Source organism: Carcharodon carcharias, chromosome 22 (assembly GCF_017639515.1).
Source record: "Carcharodon carcharias isolate sCarCar2 chromosome 22, sCarCar2.pri, whole genome shotgun sequence".
In the NCBI taxonomy this organism is placed as follows: Eukaryota; Metazoa; Chordata; class Chondrichthyes; order Lamniformes; family Lamnidae; genus Carcharodon; species Carcharodon carcharias.
The window spans coordinates 45821137-45844372 of NC_054488.1; the positions used below are offsets into that span (position 1 = coordinate 45821137).

Genomic DNA, 23236 nt, shown 5'->3' on the forward strand with positions numbered 1-23236 from the left:
CAAAAGCCTTGCTGAAGTCCAAGTAGGCTGTGTCAAATGCATTGCCCTCATCTACACACCTGGTCACCTCTTTGAAAAATTCAATCAAATTGGTCAGACATGACCTCCCCTTAACAAAACCATGTTGACTGAACTTGATTAATCCTTGCCTCTCCAAGTGTAGATTAATTCTGTCCCTCAGAATTGCTTCCAATAGTTTCCCTACCACTGAAGTTAGACTGACTGGCCTGTAGTTCCCTGGTTTATCCCTTCCTCCCTTCTTGAATAACGGTACCACATTGGCCATCCTCCAGCCTTTTGGCACCTCTCCTGTGGCCAGAGAGGTATTGAAAATTATTGCCAGTGCTCCTGCTATCTCCTCCCTTGCCTCACTCAACAGCCTGGGATACATTTCATCCAGGCCTGGAGATTTATCTACTTTTAAGCCTGCCAGACCACTTAGAACCTCCTTCCTTTCTATGCTAGTTTATTTAATTATATCACAGTCCTTCTGCCCGATTTCCATACCCACTTCGTCCCTCTCACTTGTGAACACCGACACAAAGTATTCATTTAGAACCCTACCTACGTCTTCCAGCTCCACACACAAATTACCACCATGGTCCTTAATGGGCCCTACTCTTTCCATTGTTATCCTCTTACTCTCAATGTACTTGTAAAACAACTTTGTGTTTTCCTTTATTTTACCTGCCAATGTTTTTTCATGCCCCCCTTTTGCTCTCCTAATTTCCTTTTTAAGCTCCCCCCTACACGTTCTACACTCCTCTAGCGGTTCCGCTGTTTTGAGCCCTCGGTATCTGCTATAAGCCCTCTTTTTTCTCTTTATCCAAACCTGAATATCCCTCGACATCCAGGGTTCCCTGGATTTGTTGGTCCCACCCTTTGTCTTTACTGGAATATGTTGGCCCTGTAACTCTTGCTATTTCTTTCTTGAATGAGTCCCACTGCTCTGACGCAGATTTACCTAAAAAGCAGTTTCAGTACCTAACTGTATGCACAAAATATTACATTAGGCAGATGATTACATGAATAATTGCAAGTCAGCAGGTGAGTGCAGAAAAAATGAAGAGAAAGGAGAGGTAGAGAGTCTAGGCAAGAGAAACAATTTTAATGAAGGGAAGAGTTGCAATTTGTTGGAAGATTGCAGTATTTGTTGTACATCGCAGGCAATCAGATGCTTGCTGCCTTGCTGCAGGAAATGAGGGATATTAATGCCATGCTCTTTGCTCTTTTGATTTTTTGCAATCATATCTGTGGTATTTACTGATATCAAAGGATGATATCATCCCATTTCCCATCATCACATGTGCAACAGGAAGGATCAGTGGTGTAGGAATCTTTCTGCCAACGTGCAAGCGAAAGATAATCTAACCTCAGTTTTTATCTTACTAGCATTGAATATCATTTGGAGTATGTTAGTGCAGTTTGCAGCGTTTATAATTATAGACCAGTACAAATAAATAGACAAAGTACAAATCTGGGCAATGCAATTCATTGCAAGCAATTATAGTAGCATAGCACTAAAGTTCAATAGAAGCTTGGTTCAATCCTAATCCACTGCAGAAAGTCATGTGAAAAATGTTGTTTAGTCTTTTCACATTTCATATCAGAAATAAGTAGCTATTATATTTCACTAATATTTAAAATGAGTAAAAGCAGAGTCCGCCAAAGGCAGTGACATAGAGGCTTGAAGACTATATTAGAATAAGTAAAGCATTTTTTTCTTTCTAACCTCTAGGTGAAATATATTATTGTAGGATATTGTTGAAGCAACTGCTTTTGTGTGAGCTGAAAAATTGTGCAGCTGTCATTAAACTACGTAAAACTGCTATCTGTTCAGATTGTTTGTGCAATGTTGAAAGGCTGTGTGCAATCATAGAAATAATTAGTTATGAACAAGGAGACATGCAGCATAAAAGCTTTGTGGATGTGGTGCCCTCCCCTCCCCCAACACTTAATAAACTTTACAAAAGCCTGTAAATCACGAATTAGCCTCATCCCTCAATGTCACATTTCTGTTATCATATGATCAGTCGAAGGCACTAAAATCAATTGATTAAAGTAAGGTGAAATATTGCAACTGTGGACAAATAGGCAGTAAAAGCTCTTTAACTTTTGTTTTCATATTACTTACCGCAACAGTAAATGCAGAGGTTGCATTTTGTAGACTTTGTTAGCATTCTTGTTAATTTGTAGTATTGATATTTTGCTTCAAGCAATTTAGAAATGAGCAGCATTTGTCTACATTCTGTCATTACAAATGGTCAATGCTTTGTCCTTGTGGCCTGCCCTTACTGTTATTTTCTAATATTTAACTAAGAAATATTAAGATTTAATTTTAACATTTACATTTGGCGACTGATCTCTGCAACCTACACAAATGATTTAAGTGAGTTTACATTGGCCAGGCTAGCTGCATCTCTAAACCACTGATGTATTGAGTTTTAGACTTAAGTCCTGCCTGCCCTAATCTGGGCCTAAAACAGTATCGGAAAGTAGACTGTGGGTCACCATTGAACAAGAACCTAAATGCAAACTGAAAGAGTCTTTACTAATGTTAGATTTAAGAGAAAAGAGAAGCTTATGGCAGATAGCGAGGGCTCAATACAGCAGAGTCCTTAGAGGAATATAAAAAGTGCAGAGGAGGACTTAAAAAGGAAATTAGGAAAGCTAAGAGAGCGCATGAGAAAGCATTGGTGGAGAGCTTAAAGGAAAACCCAAAGGGTTTTTAAAAATATATAAAGAGCTAGAGAATAACAAGGGAAAGAGTAGGGCCAATTAGGAACCATAGAGGTAATGTGTGTGTGGACCTGGAAGATGTGGGTGCAGTCCTGAATGAATACTTTGTGTCAGTCTTTACAGTGGAAAAGGATGACACAGGTAGAGACTTCAGGGTGGAGGACTGTGAAATATTAGAGGAAATTAACATAGAGAGAGAGGAGGTACTTGCAGGTTTAGCAGCCTTAAAAGTAGATAAATCTGCAGGCCCAGGTGAGATGTATCCCAGGCTTTTGAGGGAGGCAAAGGAAGAGATATCAGGGGCCCTGGCAGTAATTTTCAAATTCTCTCTGGCCACAGGTGAGGTGCCAGATGACTGGATGGACTGCTAACATTGTCTCATTATTAAAAAAGGATGGAAGAGTTAGACCAGGAAATTGCAGGCCATTCAGCCCAACCTTGGTGGTGGGGAAGTTACTAGAAAGAATTATGAGGGACCGAATATATCTGCACTTGGAGAGACACAGATTAATCAGGGATAGTCAGCATGGATTTGTTAAAAGAGGGTCGTGTTTGACAAATTTGATCGGATTTTTTGAAGAGGTAACCAGGAGTGATCATTTAATGTGGTCTACATGGACTTTAGCAAGGCTTTTGATAAAGTCCGTCATGGCAGACTGGTCAAGAAATTAAAAGGCCATGGAATCTCCAAAGCAAAGTGGCATTTGGATCCAAAATTGGTTGAGAGGCAGGAAGCAGAGGGTGATAGCAGAGGGATATTTCTGTATTGGAAGTCTGTTTCCAGTGGGGTTCCGCAGGGCTCGGTTAGGGCCCTTGCAGTTTGTGGTGTACATAAATGGTTTGGACTTAAATGTAGGGGTTTTGATCAAGAAGTCCGTGGATAACACGAAAATTGGTAGGATGGTAAATAGTGAGGAGGATAGCTGTAAACTGCAGGAAGATATCAATGGACTGGTCAGCTGGGCAGAGCAGTGGTAAATGGAATTCAACCTGGAAAAGTGTGAGGTAATGCATTTGGGGAGGGCTAACAAAACAACGGATTACACTTTGAATTGTAGGATCCTGGAAAATACTGAAGATCAGAGGGACCTTGGTGTGCAAACCATAGACCCCTGAAGGTAGCAGGGCAGGTAGATAAAGTGGTTAAGAAGGCATATGGGATACTTGCCTTTATTAGCTGAGGCATTGAATATAAGAGCAGGGAGGTTATGGTGGAACTGTATAAAATGCTGGTTAGGCTGCAACTGGAGTACTGTGTGCAGCTCTGGCCACCACATTATAGGAAGGATGTGATTGCACAGGAGAGGGTGCAGAGGAGATTTACCAGGATGCTGCCTGGGCTGGAGGGTCTGAGCTATGAGAAAAAATTGGATAAGCTTGGGTTGTTTTCCTTGGAGCAACGAAGATTGAGAGGGGACCTGATAGAGGTGTATAAGATTATGAGGGGCGTAGAGAGGGCAGATAGGAAGGGACTTTTTCCATTAGTAAAGGGGTCAATAACCAGGGGGCATGTATTTAAGGTAAGAGGTAGAAGGCTAAGAGAGGAGTTGAGGAGAAATTTTTTCACCCAGAGGGTATTGGAGGTCTGGGACTTACTGCCTGAAAAGGTGGTTAAGTCAGAAACTCTCATAACATTTAAGAAGTATTTCGATATTCACTTGCATTGCCGTAGCCTCCAGGGCTTTGGGCCAAGCGCTGGAAAATGGGATTAGTGGACTCAGATTTTTGTTGACCAGTGCAGACAAAATAGGCCATATGGCCTCTTTCTGTGCTGCAGATGTCTATGAGTCTAATCACCATGTAGTAGTTAATTTTTAAAAAGTCAACAATATGCTACAGTTAGCACTAAGAAAGCTGTTCCACCTTACTTTTATTTCTAGGATTTAACACATACTTCACCTGTAATTGACAACAATTCACTGTTAATGGCAAATGATGCCAAAAGCTACATTGGAGGTACATGTTTTAGAAATTGATTATTTTATCACACCTCTTTCTTGCACTTCTTTAAAAAAATGCTGCTTGAAAGATATTCTTAGATATGAAAATCCCCTGTATATATACAATCTCTGTTATATTGTTCTTGCTGAAAAAATAGGCATGTCTAAGCTTTTCATTTTGCACTCATCAGGACACACGAGAATAACGATATAAGGAGGAAAAACAACAATTTATACTGTATGTGAAGAGAGTGCAGACTTATTGGCAAGTGGCTTTGCCATGGAGAATGCACACTGATGGTGACTGACAGTTAACTGCCAAACATTGTCTGAAATTTAAACCAGGCAGCATGACCCTGATTTGTCAAGGAATTGACCTGAGGAACGAGTCAGCGAATGGCTGTCGCTTATTTTGTTTAGCCGAAACAGATGCAATGTGTGTACATGCGCTTTCTGTCTGCAAAGAACAGGGTCCTGTGTATTAATATATGTAGGTTCCAGTAAATGCAAATACGCCACACTACAAGCCCAACTGATGACCTTAAATTGGTTGTCAGCATAATTCTTACCACATTAAAGATTATTTAGCAAATGTTGTCCAATTGCGGAATCAAATCTAATGTTGGACACCGTGTTTCGAGATTTGCAAGCACGGTCTATTTGGATACAGTCTGTATCCTGTCCATTGTGAACAGCGGCTGGGATGTGCTGCTTGTTACGATCTGCCAGCCTTTGGGACATACAGCCTACATATCTAGCATCACACTGGCACTGAAATTCATAAACCACATTACTCATTGTGTGATAGGCAGAATGTCTCTTAGGCTTCATGGTAGCATCCTGTTAGTAGTGAATACCACTCATGTTGCTATTGCATATTGAAACAGCAACTTCACCTGTTTCTCAAATTTTTGAGATACCTTGCCCTTCCAGGTAATCTGAGGTGGACTGGGGAGACAGAACGAACATGTACATACATTGCAGCCATTCACTGACTCATCCCTCAGGGCAATACCTTGACCAATCAGGGTCAAGCTGCCTGGTTTAAATTTCAAACAATGCTTGGCGGTTAATTGTCAGCCACCATCAGTGGCGCATTCTACATGGCAATGCCACTTGCCAACAATTCAGCACTCTCTTGCCCGACAGTATAAATTGTTGTTTTTCCCCTTTATATTGTTATTCTTGTGGATGTCCTAATGAGAGCAAGACGATAAGCTTGGACGTGTCCTCTTTTTCAGCAATACTCAAGTTCTGTACTACCAAACAACTATTCATGTTGTTCCTTAGAATTCATTGTAAAGTTCTCTACAATTCAAAAATAAATGAAAAAATAATAATTTTATTTCAGTTTTAAGATTATATACAGAAGCATTTGATAGATCAGACTCCACTAACAGCTCCATCTTTTGTGCTCTGCTGAAATAGTCTGCATCAAATCACTTGCCTAATTGAAGTCTTGCCATCTCTTCATTGTTAAGGCAATGCGTCTGAATGACATAGGGCAGGATTTTTCAGTCAGCGTTTGGAGGTGGGCCCAACAAGCCGATGCATAAAATGACACCCGATGACGTTGGGCATGCGTCCCAACGTAATCGCACAGTCCCGCGATATTTTGTTCAGAGGGCGCACACCGGAGTCAGCTGTGCACCCGCCGACATGTAAATGGCCTTTTAAGGCAATTAAGAAAGTAATTGATGTCATTGGTAACGCTGCCCATCCAACCTTAAGGTTGGCGGGCAGGTGAAAAGGCCAACTGGCCTTTGCGTTTTTTAGGAAACCTCATCCACGAGCAGGATGAAGTTTCCTAAAGCTTTTATTAAATAAATTTTTTAAATTCCCGAATATAAAAACGTGTCACATAAGGGGACATGTTTAAATAAATTTTTCAGCCATTTATTTAACTCTTTCAACATCGGTTCAATCTCCGTGAGGCAGCTCCATGCCCTCGCCCACACAGGTAACGCTGAGCGCCATGGCTCGCGTACTACGCTGGGCGGGCCTTAACTGACCCGCTCGTGTAAAATGATGGCGCGGAGCCGATCGAGGATGGCGATCGGCTCCATGACTACCCCCACCCGCTCCCGCTGAGTCCACCCGCCGCCTGAAAAATTCAGGCCATAGTCAAACTGGTAAGAAGCACTGAGACTTACTGAATTAAAGGAACTGTTTAATTGTTCATGCCATATCATTAAAAATCTCTCATATAGTATTCAGATGGAAAGAAACAGCTTGTTGATGGACCAAAAGTGATTTCATTGGGAACCCATTTGACTTAATTTAAAGGTGGGTGACCTTACAATGGAGAATAAGAAATTAAAAATGGAATTTGATGTTGAGCGGAGAATGTCCTCCAAGCTGCGTGAAGCAATCAAGCCGAAACAAGAAGAACTTTTATATTTGAAAGAAGAAATTGATAAACTAAGATTAAGGATCCAAGAATTGCAAATGAAACCAGTAAGTATGCTGTGTATATGTAGCTATTTATCATTATCCTTCTCTCAAGCTCGCCCTTACAATTTCTAACTTTCAGATTACCTCATTGCTGTAATCACCTTCTACAGAATTCAGTTATTTTCTGATTTTCCTGCTGATCAGAATGTAAGGATTGATTTTTGATACCTGAAAACTTGGATAACCAGTAATTAGATCACACGGGGGACAGGAAAGCATTTATGAAAGAAGAAAGAACAAATTTGCATTTATATAGCACCTTATACGACTTCAGAATGTCCCAATATACTACACAGCTATTGAGGTACTTTTGAGGTGTAGTTGTAACATGTGCCTGAATTTTCATTCCCAAGTCAGGAGCATAGAGTCAGGAAAATTTCCGATCCTACGAATTTAACTCAAGGGAAAGTGCCCCCAGATGGTCTAATTTTCATTCTGTGGGGGAGCAGGTGTTGATGTGATTCCGGCCTGGCCCCCCACAGGTTACTGGATGTGGAGGATGGCTGTGCAAAATTCAGCCTCAGTTATCCAGGGCTTCGTCCCAGCTGCAAAAAAACCCCAAAAAATCAGTTCTCCAGACCTCACCCCTCACACCCCCTCACCCAGCCACACATGCCTCATCCATGCCAACTCATGTCACCTCATGGCTACCCCCATGGCTCTTCATACCCACCATGCCAACCTATTTCCTCTATCCACCCCAGTTGGCCCCTTATAACCCCTATGCCAACTTAGTGCCAACTCATGCCAACCCATGACCACACCCACCATCCTTTGTTCTTACACCCTCCATGCCAGTTGACCCAGTATCCACCAAGAGTAGACCTCAGGACCCATGCTGAGATAAAATGAAATTAAGTTCTAAGTGTCTATTGCAAACTTTATTTTTATATGAAAAAAGTTTTATTCATAAAACCCCATTCACTATATTTACATTTCTTCAACTACATGATCGTCTATAAAAACAAACATTTCATTCCAGTGCTTACTCCTTTAGAAAAACAAGCACTCGTATTCATAACCCCATATCAAAGACTTAATAACCACTTGGAGCTGTCAATCAAACTGTGAACTGTCAGGCACCCCACTGTGGTTATATGTTGTGAAATCAGTCATGCAGCACAAATCCTATAATGAACGCCCTCAGGCTTATGTCAACAGAGAGTGAAATAGCATGCAGTTTTTTTTCAAACTGCAGCATGTTTTTTTTATTTAAAGGCCAGGAGATTTAAATGCCTTGACAGCTTGGCAACTCCTTTGATAGCATGACAGTTCCAATGAGTTTATCCAATTTCTACTCACATTCATTTCTACTTTTAACTCTCCCAAAAGGCACAATCTCTCCAAAATGGCACGTTGCCTCCCCAAAGGGTAGCTTATTTCTCCCAAAGGTGTCCCTGGACCTATCCAAAAGTGTGCCCTACCTCTCCACAGAACTCTGGCAGCTTTAGACATTCTCCTGAAAGGTCTAAAGCCCATAAGTCATGTTTTGGAAATCCCAGTTATGAAATTGGGATTTGTTTGAATGCAGCTGCACATTCATATGCAGCTGCATCAATGAGCCACAGATGAGCAAACACCTGCACCCCCCCCCCCTCCCCCACCCCCACCCCACCTTGGATGAAAATGGTAGGTGCCAGGTTCGGGGTGGGACTTTGGGAATCAGGCAACTGGTGCCATTTTGGCTAAGCTGGAGAACCTCTCCATCTTAACAAAAATTTAGACTTTAGTTTTTTTTTGCAGCATCCGCTGCCATCTTTGCTATTACTAAAGAAGCTTGTCATTCAGAAGTAATATCATAATGTAAGAAGTGAACGCATTTTACATAAAAATTGTGAAAATGTTCAATTTTCTTTATAAAAAGGTGACAATGGATATCTTGGAACAGGATCGTGTAGAAGCTCTGGAACACAGGCAGGATCTGATGAAACAAATTAATTCACTGCGGTTGGAGCTAGATCAAGCTGCAAGTCTGAGGAATGAGGTGAGCAACCTAACATTAGGCTTTGAAAGAGACATTGCGGAACTGGAAAATAACATAGAGAATCACAAGCACTTCTGATATTCAATCTAATTAATTCCTTCCCATTGGGCACAAATCTATTTTTTTTTGTTTATGTGATTGGCTAGGCCAACATTTATTGCCCAGAGGGCATTTAAGAGTCAACCACATTGCTGTGGGTCTGGAATCCCAAGTAGACCAGGTAATGATGGTAGATTTCCTTCCCTAAGGGGCATTAGTTTTTATGACAATCAGCAATGGTTTTGTGGTCATTAATTCCAGATTTTTATTGGATTCAAATTCACCAGCTTCTGTGGTGGGATTTGAACCTATGGATTACCCTGGGTGTCTGAGACACCAATCCAGTGACAATATCACTATGCCACCACTTCTTGACATTTTGAAATCAGAAATGAAAGACAAGGACCTTGATTTTAACCCACCTTCCCCCAATGAATATCCTGTGCGCAAGGGTTTAAGATCAGGCTGCGTCCAGATCCTGGCATGCAGCCTCACCGACTTTCAAGTTGCCAAGGCTCCCATTGCAGGCAAGCTTTAAACTCAAAGGTCGTGGCACAATGAGAACACCTTAATTTTACCTGCTGGATTCAGGAACCCACACAAAAATCAGCCCTACTGCTGAACCATGATCAACTGGTCAGAAGTGTCCATGGTAATTTGTCTATAAAAGTTACTTTTCTATACAATCCATGGGGGTCAGTAGGAGAAGGACCACTTCCCATAGATCTGCAGGGAGTCCTTAGCCCAGGCTTTGTCTGTGCTGCCAAAGCCCTTTCCCATCCCATGCTTTTATGCCAAGGACCAGTCCCCTGAGTCCCCATGTCCTCAGGCTCCCAACCCGATTTCTACTCCTACCCACCAGTCCTGGCATCAGCAAAAGGAACCGGGATCATTACCTGATTAGAAATCCCATTTCAGGTCAGATGCAAAGATACTGAACAATGACAAAAATTAAAATGCATTAGGGGAACCGGTTAGTCTGTACAAACAGTAAATTTACCACAATAACTTGCATTTATACAATACCATTAGAGATTTAAAAAATGTCCCAAGTTGCTGCACAAAAATGGAGGCTTTCACTGTGCATATTTAATCGCTACCTACAGCATGATCATTTTCTGTCGACCTTAATACAGAACTAATCCACTTAAATTTTAGCAACCTGATACTCTTAAATTTCATCTGATCTTGATCCCGTCGTATCCCAGCCTTTGTCTTTCCCTTCTCTCTGGACTGAGGTTGCTGTGAGTTCAAAAACTTTCGAATTGTTTTACTTTCTTCTATCCTGCCAGTATCTAGATGAAAAGGAGAATATGCTGATGGAATGTGCTACTCTGAAGATTGACTGTGATATGTACAAGGATAAAATTAGCTCCCTCCAGATACAAGTCTTAGAACTACAAAAGGAACGTGATGAGGTAAATAAATTATAACTTTATCTTCCCATTACTGAAGGTGGTAACTTCTGCAGGAGTATTGGTGTCAACAACTCTTCAGTCCCTCTGCCAAGTAGCCGTACTTCATATATTCCAGGGAGTATCAGCAAATTATTCACAGTTTGGGTAAACAGAGCTAAACATAACACTGCCTTCACTCATGCACTTCCAGCAAGAATCAGCGGAAAGTGCTTGGAAGCAAGAGTTCTGTCATCTATTTCTTTTATTCCCCCATTATCTGAGACATTGAAACTATGTTTAACATTCCTACTGCTGCCCTGGTAGAGTCAGCCTCCTTTCAGCATTGACCAGAGATAATTATGGGACCTTCCTGCTTAGAATGACTCAGTGTCACATCGTGTGATGCACTTACACAATGCACTATAAAGATGGCTGAATTAATGAGATTTAAGGGCATCTTTGTTTCATTGTACTGGGCTGTTCATATATAGTAAAATTATGTACAGCATTATTTTTTAATACGCTTCAACCTTCTTGAGTACCTACCACTAACAGTCTTGTTTAAAGAAGGAACCATTTGATTAATTAGGCAAAGTGGCATTATTGTATATTTAGATATTCACTACTGGAACAATTAACTGAAAGATTGAGATGGTATGGACATTTATATATTTAGATGATAGCAGGCAACATCAGCAAATGTGGGTGAATGTAGATAATATACATGTTTGACAGCCATTGCAAGGGCAGGTAGCACAAAGGGCTGTCACAGATGATGTAGTTAGCCTATATATTCAGAAAGTTACTGCTGTAGAACATTATTAATGTTGCTATTGTTGCAGTAGCACTGTTTGTACTGCTGGGAGTAACATTTATGAAGTCAGTTTTGCCAAAGACATATCAATTCTCTACCTGAGAAGAATCCAGAAACTGGGAACCCAGGTCAATCAAACATTTCCAATGGAAAGCACTTGCAAAACAATATATTTTATTTCAGTAATTCATTTCCATTCCCCTTTATTAACTTGCTCACATAAATATCAAGTAATCTGTTTCTTGTGATAGTATGGAACAGCTGGAAGTTCAGGATTTCCAACTGATGTTACTAAAATTACTTAAATGCGACATGGTATTAAAAATAGAAATGCACAGAAGTTACACTGTGGGAATGGACTATTCAGCCCAAGCGATCTTTGTCAGCATCTGCCCTGTACACAAGCACATAGTCCAAATCACATTTATGCACCTGGTTCCAAATCATTTTATCTTCTTCCCCTTCAACCAAAGCTGCTTTGCCAAAACAAAGGGGATATCTTGAGGATATCTTTCCATCCTACATTTCATTTCAGATCGTTGGTATGAAATAATGTCCTTATTGTTATATGTTTAGTCCATTACTAGAAGTATCATTTGGTCTTTTATTATTGAAATCTCAGGCCCTTGGACACCAAGAAGGTTCATTATTGGAACAAGACAGAATATATATGAGCATCGTCACAATGGTAATTTCACAGTTTAGTGAAAAAGATGATGTACCAATATAGCTCCTTGGATAGCACCATTTTTTTAGAACGACCATAAACACGTCTTATAGCGTTAGGCTAATCATGAGAGCAATGTGCAGTAAAGATTTTTCCTTATTTTTCCACAGGCTTATGGAGCCAGGGATGAGGCTCAATTGCAAATTAGCAAAATGATCATGGACAAGGATTTATGTCGTCGACAAGTAATTGAACTACAGGATACGTATCGTGAGCTGAATAAGGAAATGCTGCAGTTAAGGTCAAACAGGGACAGACAGGAGGTGGGGCTATTTTTCAGTTATCATTCAGAAGCACAGGCTGGAATTTTATTGTCTCTATATACCTCCCTTCAAGTAACAATGCCTGATCTCTAAAATAACATGACCATCTAAAAATATTGTGTAAATTTCCTGTCTTGTGTTCTCAGGTGTTATGAAATTTCTCGGGCACAAATGTCAGGGAAAAGGGATGGAGAGCTGGGTAATGTCCCTTTTCATGTTGCCCTCGAATTCCCTGGAATTCCAGGGTTTTAAGAGCCTGGCCTGGAGCTCCAGTAGGTGTAGGTTCTTTGGAGCCCTTTAAGTGAGGTTACAACTTGTGTTGCGATTGCTGGTTTAGCACTTCAACATAGTGGTGTTGTGGTATACAAACCATTAGCACCACAGAGACCCAGAGCAGGCTAGCAGCTTGAATGTGGGCCTTTTCTTTGGTTTTCAAGGCTTAAGGTCCTGTCTGTGCCACACTTTCCTATCCATTTTGCTGACTGCTGGCAGTATATTAAACTGAAGACATTGCTGGCCAGAGGGTCCGGTTGCATTGCTCCATGGCTGAAGAGTCTGGAGATCAAAATCTCATAGACCAAAAACAAAAAGTGCTGCACAAACACTCAGCGAGTCATCAGTTTCTGTGGACAGAATAGTTTCAAATGTGGACTCTTCATTAATACTAGGTTTATGGAAGCTCTACCCACGAAACATTAACATGTCTGTTTTCTCTATTGATGCTGACTAACATACTGAGTTTTCCCAGCATTTTGCTTCATCATGTGACATGAACAGGAGCTATGTGAGCTATTGCACACAGCAAAAGAGGTGTAGCTGATTTAATATTTATGGAGCGAAGAGGAAAATCATAGAGTGGACAGTCAAGGAAAAGCCAGATGTTACATAGAATTACATAGAAGTTACAGCACAGAAACAGGCTATTTGGCAAAACCAAATATTGTTGGTGTCCATTTTCCACATGGGTATTAGTCTGTCCTGTTGTCAGATGTGAAATAAACACGAACTTGTATTAATATGGTACATTCCACAAGCTCAGAAAGCCCCCAAGTGCTTTACAGTCGGTGTGTAGCCACTGTTGTGATGTAGGAAAAGCAGCAACCAATCAGCCATGAAGTAAGTTTCAAGATCGGTTATTTTTAGATATTGGTTGAGGGATAAGTTCCTCCTGCTCTTCTTGATGGTGCCTTCAGCAGCACTCCCTCAGTACTGTGCTACATTGCAAGCCTAGATGATGTGCTTAAGTCTCTGGAGTGCAGCTTAAATCTGTAATCTCCTGACACAAGTTAGAGTGCTACCACTGAGCCAAGGTTGAAACCTGAGATAGGTCTCCCATATGAACATGCACAAATGTCCTCCACACTGTTTTCATGCTGCTGATGATGACTTTTGTTAGCCATGTAGACAATCCTTCTCTGAGGCCTTGAAAATTAGGTCATCTTGTAAATCAGAGTTGGATAGCTTGCAGCAAACAACAATGATCCTTGAGATCTAGCAGGGCAACATTGCGAGGTGTACCTAGTCCAAAGCAGGTACCTGAAGCATACCTTTAACATTCCAATGATGTACTCAATTATCATTGTGATGGTTGAATAAACCTCATTAGAAACAAAGGACACTCATGACAAAACTAATGGTTTTAGACAAGTTTGCTGTTTGCTTTATTATAGGCTTGAAAAATCCAGATAATAATATAATGGAAAGGATGAACACACGGGTAAAATTTGCTTCAATTTTCCTTCCTTTATTCCTTGACAGAAAGTAACAAATAATAAAACCCAGCCACGTGAAAAACCCAAACTGAAGCGTCTACAAGCAGTGAACCCCAGGACCATCAGCTGCAACAGTGATGACAGCAGCTGCAGCAGCCAGAGTGATGTATGGGAGCAAACTTTTCACATAGAATATGTTCAAAGAGAGAAACAGTGTTGTCTGCCACTCCAAGAAATGCTGTTGACTATCCTGGAAAGTGTTCACATCTACGGTGACAAGTCAGACTGAAGTCCAATTTTTAAAAGTATTTGGATCCAAACTTCCCTTTAACAAAAAAAAATGGGATAAATGCACAGAATTCATCATAGCACAGAAACAGGCCAATTGGCCGAACTGGTCTATGCTGACGTTCGTGTGCCACATGAGTCTCCTCCCACCTACTTCATCTAATTATGTCAATTTATCCTTCTATTCCTTTCTCCCTCTTACTCATCGAGTGCCCAGGCTTTACCCCACAATGAACAAGTCACTAATGAAATTTTGGGAATTGTCAGATTGCTATTTTGTTGGTGAGTCATTTATTACATAAAAAGATTTTTTTCTGTTTTTCTTCTTGAAGCTTTTCAAAATGTTATTGTATGTAACAGGTCAGTTTCATTATGTTTGATTCTTGCACAAAATGTTGATTCAATTATAAATATAAGCAGGCATATATGTGTATTTATATATATATAGAGAGAGAGAGAGCAATACAGCTACAAATATGTGAATATATGTATAAATATATACCCATATTTGCATACATTATGATGTGTAATTGAGTCATATAGATAATGAAGGGTGAAGATTCAACTCTTTCCCTGTGATGACTTAGTTGACTCAGCCAGGTCAGTCGTGGAGAACTGCAACTAGCTTCAATATTCTTGAGTAAGGGAGCGGAAAAAACAGCTTGGGTTCTGCTCTATTTGCTATCAGGTGTCTTATAGTCAAAAAGTGTGCATCTGTGAGCATCAGAAAGGGGTCATGTACAGAAATTACCCCATTATTATAGAACAGGCTCAATGGAACAGCTGGTCATTTCGTGTTCTCCAAATGTCATACTTGCATCTACAAACATATCTTATTTCTTGCTTTTTAATTATCTCCAAGATGAGCAAGAGTGGAACTTTCAAATTGTTCTCCATTTATTTTCAATTGCATAATTTTAATTCAAAATCTTTGTTTGATTGAAGTCTGAAGTTCTATTAGTGTCTGATAGGGAGATTGTTGCCAGGACAATATGTGAAACTGCCGGAACTCATAGAAACAGGATGAGGCTATTCATCCCTCAAGCCTGTTCCACAATTCAATCAAATCATGGTTGATTTGCACCTCAACTTCATTTGCCCAGCTTTGACGCGTATCCCACGATAACCCTAGCAAACGAAGACCTGAAATTTTCAATTGTCCCAGCATCCGCGGGCCTTTTTGAGGAGAGATTTCCAGATTTCTAATATCCTTTGTGTGGAAAAAGTGCCCTTTGATTTCACAGCTAAAGGGCCTAGCTGTAATTTTAAGATTATGTCTACTCATCCTAGTGTCCCAATGTTTTATCGTGCATCTCTCACACAGCCGTGTGTTTTATTACATTTCTGATGCACCAGTTTGTTTCATTTATAGTTTTATACAAACCTCAAGAAAACCGAAAGCTGTGAATCGCTGAGCAGTGTCAGTTCTTCCTTCGTTGAACCACCCAGCAAGGAATCTCTCTACAGACGTCAAACTGAAAACACCATGGAAGAATCATTCAGGTGAGAGGGACAGCATACACACCTTTTTGATGGTGTCAACTTATATAAAAGACCATTGCCACAGGGCTTTAAACAACTTTCTTTCTGTAAGTCTATATTCGCCACCAAGTCAAGAAGGCGGGTGGATGATTTGTATTTATTCATTCTGGGGGTGTGGGAATTGCTTGCCAGGCTGGAATTTATTGCCCCTCCCTGGTTGCCCTGAGAGGGTGATGGCAGGTCTTCTTCCTGAGCTGCTGCAGTTTGCAGTTTGGTACAGCTGGTGCCTTGATGGGCCACTTCACCCAGAGGGTGGTTAAGAGTTAACTGGAATCGGAAAGAGACCAGACTGGATAAAAACATGTGTTTCCTCCCCCAAAGGACACTAGTGGAGCAGTTGAGTTTTTATGACAATCCCACAAACTTCATGGTCATTTCTAGAGAAGACTAAATTTGTGTTGAAGAGCTGGTCTCTGAATAGGGGCTACTATAATTAACCTCAATACTCTCCATTATGGGGGAAACAGCCAGCCAGGGTTTCTATTTGTTATTACCATCCATGACACTTATGATGCTTAGTCAATAGTGTACCAACACTCATCATCACAGCTCAAGTGTGAAGAATGGCCATTTGGGTAAAGTAACAACCAGCATGGAACACAACTCCTAAAAGAGCCAACATTTTCTACAGAGAAAAGGCAAAAAAAAAAAATTGGGGGGGAGAAACCTTCTGTAGTTGGGAACTTTAATCTTGTGTTTGTATTTTCACAGCAACAGACATTCTATTGATAACGATGCTTTCCCATCAGTAGATGATTGCACTGATACTGACAGTGGCAATGAAAATATTCCTGATGTCAGTGAGTTTCATTTTCTCATTTATGGCGTGGGTACAGCGCAAAATATGATGGAAATTTCAGCAAGCTGGTAATAAGGAATAATTTAATGAGCCATAGTGTTTATCACAAAGACTGGCAGCTTCAGAGATGACTTGATTTCTACCACATGTACAATGTCACTCATAATAGTCATAGGTTAGAGCTTCCAGTTTATGTTCACTGATGGTCATGTTGTAGCACAGGAAATGCTCAAGTTATCAATTGTAAAAAGTCTTCGGAACAAATTTTAGCAGAAGGATTCTACCAAGATGAACCAACCTACATTCATTTGTTCCTCTTTCCCAACATGGAAAATTTTGCATTGCATGGCCCTGCAACTGGCCGTCCAATAAGTTTCACCAAAACTAGACCAACACATTCAAGAGGCTCAACCACAGGACCTTGTTAGACAACCACTTAAACTACTGAGCAACCTACAACCTCTTCCTAAATTATTGACAACTTATTGCTTGGAAAATGAGTCTAGAGATAAAGTACATTTATGAGTCAGTCTTATTTCTGTTTAATTCATCCTTTATAATTTATTTATTCTTTTAATACTAGGCTGAAGGTAGTGTTATTTTCCATCTTTATGCTTGCTGTAAGAACTGTATCTATGAGTGATATCAACCAGTTTGCTGTTCCACAACATGGCACTGGTGGAGTAGATAGCAGGAGAACAGGCAAGCTGCTCTCCTGATAGAGGTTAGCAGGTGCCTCCTCCATAGACACCTTTCCTGGGACTGTCCTCATCACTGCTATATCTCTGCATAAGAACAGCAGTAGTGATGTGACACTTTGAAAGCCCTTGTCAATAGTTGTATCCAGAGCCAAAGTGGCAGCTACTTGATCCTCCTTGGCAGTATTGTATGCTGCCATAAAAACTGTCAGCAGTGGACTACTGTTGTATTCATGAAGGTGACCACTCACTCCATGGGGCAGAATTTTACGACAGCGGGATTTTATGTTCCTGCTGTCGTCAATGGGATTTATAATGGCTCGCTGCATTTTACGGCCCCATCCCCACCAAAATGGGGCTGTAAAGTTCTGCCCCATGTTGGACAGAAGAGTCCTCATGCTTTGCATGAAGCCCTGACACAAGATGGAGCCAAACTGTCCTGAGCAATTGGGTGCAAACTTACTTGTATGTTACCCATTGCATCTAGCATTTTTTAATGTATGCCAGCTAGCCTTCTTTGGAGCCTAGCTCATTGAAGCTTGCATCTGTTCTCTGCAACAGAGCTTGTATGTGATCTCGTCCTTTGGCAAGCTGGCACTTGTGGTGTCCAATCGCACTGCCCTAGATCTCATACACTTGTGACTAGAGATTCACCACATTAAGACCCGTCCTCTAGTCTAGCTTTGAAAGCTTTTGAAAGTCTCTGAACTGGTCCTTGCTGGGGTCAGCTCAAATGATGTTATCACTTCAAAGGAGGCTGGCCTCCTTGCAGTGTCACTGGGATGACAACATTTTCAGTGCCTGAAATGAAAAAGAGGGTCAAAAGTTAAGTTTCAGTGTGAGAGAAAGGAGGAATAAGTGAATAGACGCTGAAAGCAGCTGAACTTTGTCCAGGATTCTGTAGAGTGGGACTGAAGTAAGGAGGAAAAGAGGACAAGGTGTGAAGAAATCCTCCACAGCATCTCCTTCGACATTGCCATGATTGTCCCCCGGCCTGTGATGGCCTGTATGTTTTCTTCTACAAGAAAATTATGTGCAGTTGGGCTGAGCTGCCTCTGGCTCAGCTTTCTGTTATATATCATTCAATACTTTCTCTTACAGTGACATCCTTCTAAAGTATCTGGACAACATGCCTTCATTATCAAATAGTTTGTATGTTGTATGTGAGAGCAAATGTTGGTTGCCTTAGTGGTGAAAGTAGGAAGTGCAGAGTGTGTAAATCAGAGGGGAAAGAGGTGGAGTAAAATGCCATGCAGTGATTGTAGGAGAGTGAAGGTTAGCAAAGAAAGGGGCGTCTTGTAAGTAGTGAGGCTGAAGGTGGTGAATGTGTGAGCAAAGAGCAAGGTGGATGAGAGTCACGATTCTGAGCTTGACAGCTCTGTGATGAGGTCATGAATTTTTCCCTGTATTGCCTGGGATAACCTCCTATCATTAAGCTCATCTGCAACCTCTTTCCACTGGGGCGACATGACCAGCCGAGTGTACCACACACTCCCACATCCTCTGCCCTCCCCCACCCCCCACCACCCCAATTCTATGCCCATTTTAGTACACAACAGAGTTTCCAGGTCCTTATCTTGAAAGATTCCAGAACATTTATTTCCACTATCCTATCTGAAAGTCTATTTCAGATACTGTTACGTGATGGTGCTTCTTGACCTCTATCTTGAACTTGATTTTTATTGGTTTATGACTGTGTTCCCTTCTCTAGAGTCAAGATTTAATTTCAAAAAGAATGCTCTAAATTTAACTTTTCTATTTTGTTTAATATATTATCCACTTTTTTTTGGTCCTACCTAATGCAGCACTTTACTGTTTATTAATTGCTGTTACACAATTATTGGACATGCTCATTTTTGAGTCCACCATTATTACTCCCAAATTTCTTTCAGCTAGTTCAGCAATAATTATTAAGTGGGTTTGCACATTCTTCATCATGTTGAATTTCATCTGCCATGCTCCACCTGTTTCCAAATGTTTTGCAAATAGCCCCTTGACCCGCTCAATAAACTAGCCTGTCACCTCTACCCCTCCTGCTCTCATATAAAATGATTGACTGATCTTCAAAGTAATTCATAGTAACATGATGCACTTTGGGTTGTTTGAGAGATATGTTAAAATGCTCTATAAATACAAACTATTCCTTGCTTCCCTCATATCATCTATGAATTTTAGCAACTTGCATTTTATTTCTTGAATCATTTTATGTATATTAGGTACAGCATTGGACCTAGTATCAATGCACTGCTTCTTACCCCCTGCTAATTTCCTATTTAGTTCCTCACCCTAGCTTCCTTTCTTATAGCCACCCCCTAACCAGTTTCAGGTTTTACAATGGATGTCTATTGACGTAAGCTTGTGCAGCAGCTTTTCGAATGGAAACTTATAAAGATCATGTGAGGAATCATAAGCACAAACCCACATCCTTTCATGTTGCAATGCGCCTCTGCACTATTACCGCACTGCCCATATATTGATGTAGATTTAACATTTCCAGATAACTTGTGTAATATGTGGGTCTGTAATGAAGCTAAAGTTTCAGAGAGATTTTATGGCCATGCTTCTCAGCATTTAAACTGACAATTCCAATGAATAACAACTAATATTGATTATATCAAAGTAGAAATGTACCTTCAATGTCAGTCCTATTAGAGCCAGCAGTAATGTGATAGGCCAGCCAAAAGTTGCAAAGAAAGCTTTCATGGTGCACATGCTTTGTTACAATTCAACTTAAAGCTAAAGACATTATTACATTTAAATTGGTAAAGGTAAAAATTATTTTTAAGTTTGCAATTCAACTTATACAATAGAGAAACTGGACTGAGGATGTAAGTACAATGTAGCATTTCATCATTAGCGCAAATCATATCTAAATCTGTCAAATTCATTTCAGTATCATTCAAAAAGCCTGAGCCATCCCCTGAAAGCTTAGTGTCTATGACTGGAACCTCTACACCATCAGGACAAGACCGGTAAACAATACATTTTCATTTATTTAAGTAGATTCAATGTATTTCTTCCATTTTTTTCTTCAGTATGGTTGAGGAGAGACAAAGAAAGATTTTGCTTTGAATGGAGTAATAGCAGTAGGCACTAAATAAGTGTAGGTCACATCACCCCCAACTCCTCCCCTTTTCACTGCTTGAATAAAATGCTTTAACCCTCAATCTCAGAGGAATATTCTGCACGGTTTCTTCATTTTTACAGCTACTTAACTGAGGTGATATAGGTGTATCACATATGGTTTTGTGCCATGGACTTTCCTAGAGACTGTCTAAGCTTATTTATTCTATGTCCACCCACAATCATAGCATCCTTGGTATAACGCCTGTGCGCTATTCCGATCGGCCTCTCAGTCCTCTAGATTAATGGTGTGATGGCATCTATGTTAAATCTGTGCTAGCTTCCATAGCAATAAATATTATCCCACAATGCTGATATAACTGTGGAATAATATTACACACTGTTTAGTTCAGATGGCAGCATTCTCATACCAAGTTAGAAGTTCTACCAGGAATTGATCCAGTCTTCATATGGAGGTCTCCCGGTTTCACTATTTATTTAAAGTTTTGTTTGGTAATGCAATTTGACTTTGCAAATTATACCATTCCTTATAGATCATATCTTCAATAAGTCTTACATTCAGAAAAAAATCTTTTGTAACTGTCTTGCTGCCAATTGAATGAGGAGCTGGGGGAGAGACACTAGCAAAGAGATCAATAGGAACATCTCTACAGGATATCTGGGTCGGCCATGTTGGCCAGTTTTGACGGAGATAGTCCCTAGTGTGGTCAAGTTACACAGTTACCTAATCTAATACCATGACACCTCACATGATGTAAATAATTGTGGTTTTCTTAGAAGAAACCTTACCCTCATTGTGAGAAAGTGAAAATACCTGACAATTGTACTATTTATATACTTGTTTATATTTTGGGCATTTTATTTAATCCTTTGAAGGGAAATGAAAGCAACAGATGTAGAAACCTCCCACTAGAATCCAATTCTAATTCTCAAATTCCTTGTGGTTTTTTTTGTCACAGGCCCTTCTTACGTGGGCCTCCTCAAATGAAGTTGATGAGCAGAATAACTTTATTTGAATTCAATGGCGACTGCATCCTGGATCAGATTGAAATCATTGGTGGGAATTCAACTGGAATATTCATTCACAAGATCAAACCTGGATCTCCAGCAAATAACTGTGGCCTTGAATCAGGATTTCAGATCATGATGGTAGGGTTTCAGACTTGCTACAAAAGTTTTTGACCTGGGCGCTTTGTTACTGAAACTAAATGAAAACTTGGAGGCGCAGGTGTTGAGTTTTATGCCTAGGAGATATGCAGAGATGACACCAGTTTCTATGTCTGAACAGGACTTCATTCAATGCTTTAAAATGTCTGTTCTCATGCATACTGCTTCTTGCTTTCAGTTTAGTTTCTCTTTCTCAGTCATAACACCCAGGTTTAACTAACAGTACATGAACAAAGAAGAGTCAACAGATACACATAAGCAAATACCAAACAATTGCACAATTGAATACAACAACAAAGTTACACAGAGGACGAATCAATAGTGAGGCAGACAAATGGAGTACTTCTTTTGCCACTGTGGAAGATCAGATAACTCACTGGTGTCATCCTTATGATGGTCTTTATCAAATGTGTGGTTCATGGTAGTTCAACTTTAATTGAATTTTATATGTTACAGCTGAGCATTAAATATATTCTGTATGTGTAAAAGATGTCTTTTGATTTTCATTGATGTAAAATTACATCCCTGTATTAAGTGTGATACACTGGTGACATTTAACTGTAAAGTGCACGTTTACATTTTGTCCCCCAGGGCTTCCTACCTTGGTCCTGCCATTAGGGAGAGTCCATTCTTCATCTTGTACTCCTTTAACTGGCAGTGATGTTTAAGTGAGTCATTAGCTTGCTCTGTGAGCAATTAAGTACTGTGCAGTGGAAAGGGATCTACATTTAGGGGTAAAAACAAAGAGAGAATGTGTCATGAAGTTGATGAACACACTCACAAAATTTATTGTAGTTCTGTACATTTTAAATTATATAATTGCTGTTTATGATACAAGAAGTTAAACATTTTCATTTTAAAGACTGCAGGATACTGATTTCATTTCCCTAGCTTCAGGGATTCTGATTATAACAGTTAAATGCAGTGCCTCTGGAATTAGATGAGGGAAAAAGCTAGAAGTCCAGCTCCAAACCATACAATGCAATTGTTTGCATGTGAGTGTGGACACTTGATGAGGATAATAACACTCAAGAAGCTCAACATCATGCAGAACAAAGCAGCCCACATGATTGACACTCTATCAACCTTCAACATTCACTCCCTCCAACACTGATGCACAGTGGCAGTAACGTGTACCACCTACAAGATGCACTGCAGCAACTCGCCAAGGCTCCTTTGACAGTAACTTCCAAACCCACAACCTCTGCCACATAGAAAGACATGGGCAGCAGATGCATGGGAACAACACCACCTGCAAGTTCCACTTCAAGCCAATTGCTATCCTAACTTGGAACTATTGGACTGTTGCTGGGTCAAAATCCTGGAACTGCCTCCCTAACAGCACTGTGGGTGTACCTACACCGCATGGACTGCAGCAGTTCAAGAATGCGGCTCACCACCACCTTCTCAAGGGCAATTCAAGATGGGCAATAAAAGCTGGCCTAGCCAGTATCATCCACATCCCATGAAAGAATAAAAAGGACAGGGTCGGTCAGATAGTCTGTCAACCCACATCATTCAAAATGACATATGAATAATGGTTGCATGAGTGAGTACCAGAGTGCAATCATCACCCATGGAGTGAGTCA

At 40.4% G+C, this 23236-nt stretch overlaps 1 protein-coding gene across 5 annotated transcripts in view; it reads left to right on the forward strand.

Annotated features, from left to right (window-relative positions):
* Positions 1-23236, forward strand: part of card14 (caspase recruitment domain family, member 14) — a 100573-nt gene that overhangs the window by 56028 nt on the left and 21309 nt on the right. For all 5 annotated transcript variants that reach the window (XM_041216898.1, XM_041216896.1, XM_041216897.1 and 2 more), the window contains 9 exons: positions 6966-7136; positions 8998-9117; positions 10449-10574; positions 12205-12357; positions 14116-14235; positions 15730-15860; positions 16611-16699; positions 20290-20368; positions 21440-21629. In XM_041216898.1, coding sequence (XP_041072832.1) covers positions 6966-7136; positions 8998-9117; positions 10449-10574; positions 12205-12357; positions 14116-14235; positions 15730-15860; positions 16611-16699; positions 20290-20368; positions 21440-21629 — 1179 coding nt within the window. The remainder of the gene's footprint in view (positions 1-6965; positions 7137-8997; positions 9118-10448; positions 10575-12204; positions 12358-14115; positions 14236-15729; positions 15861-16610; positions 16700-20289; positions 20369-21439; positions 21630-23236) is intronic.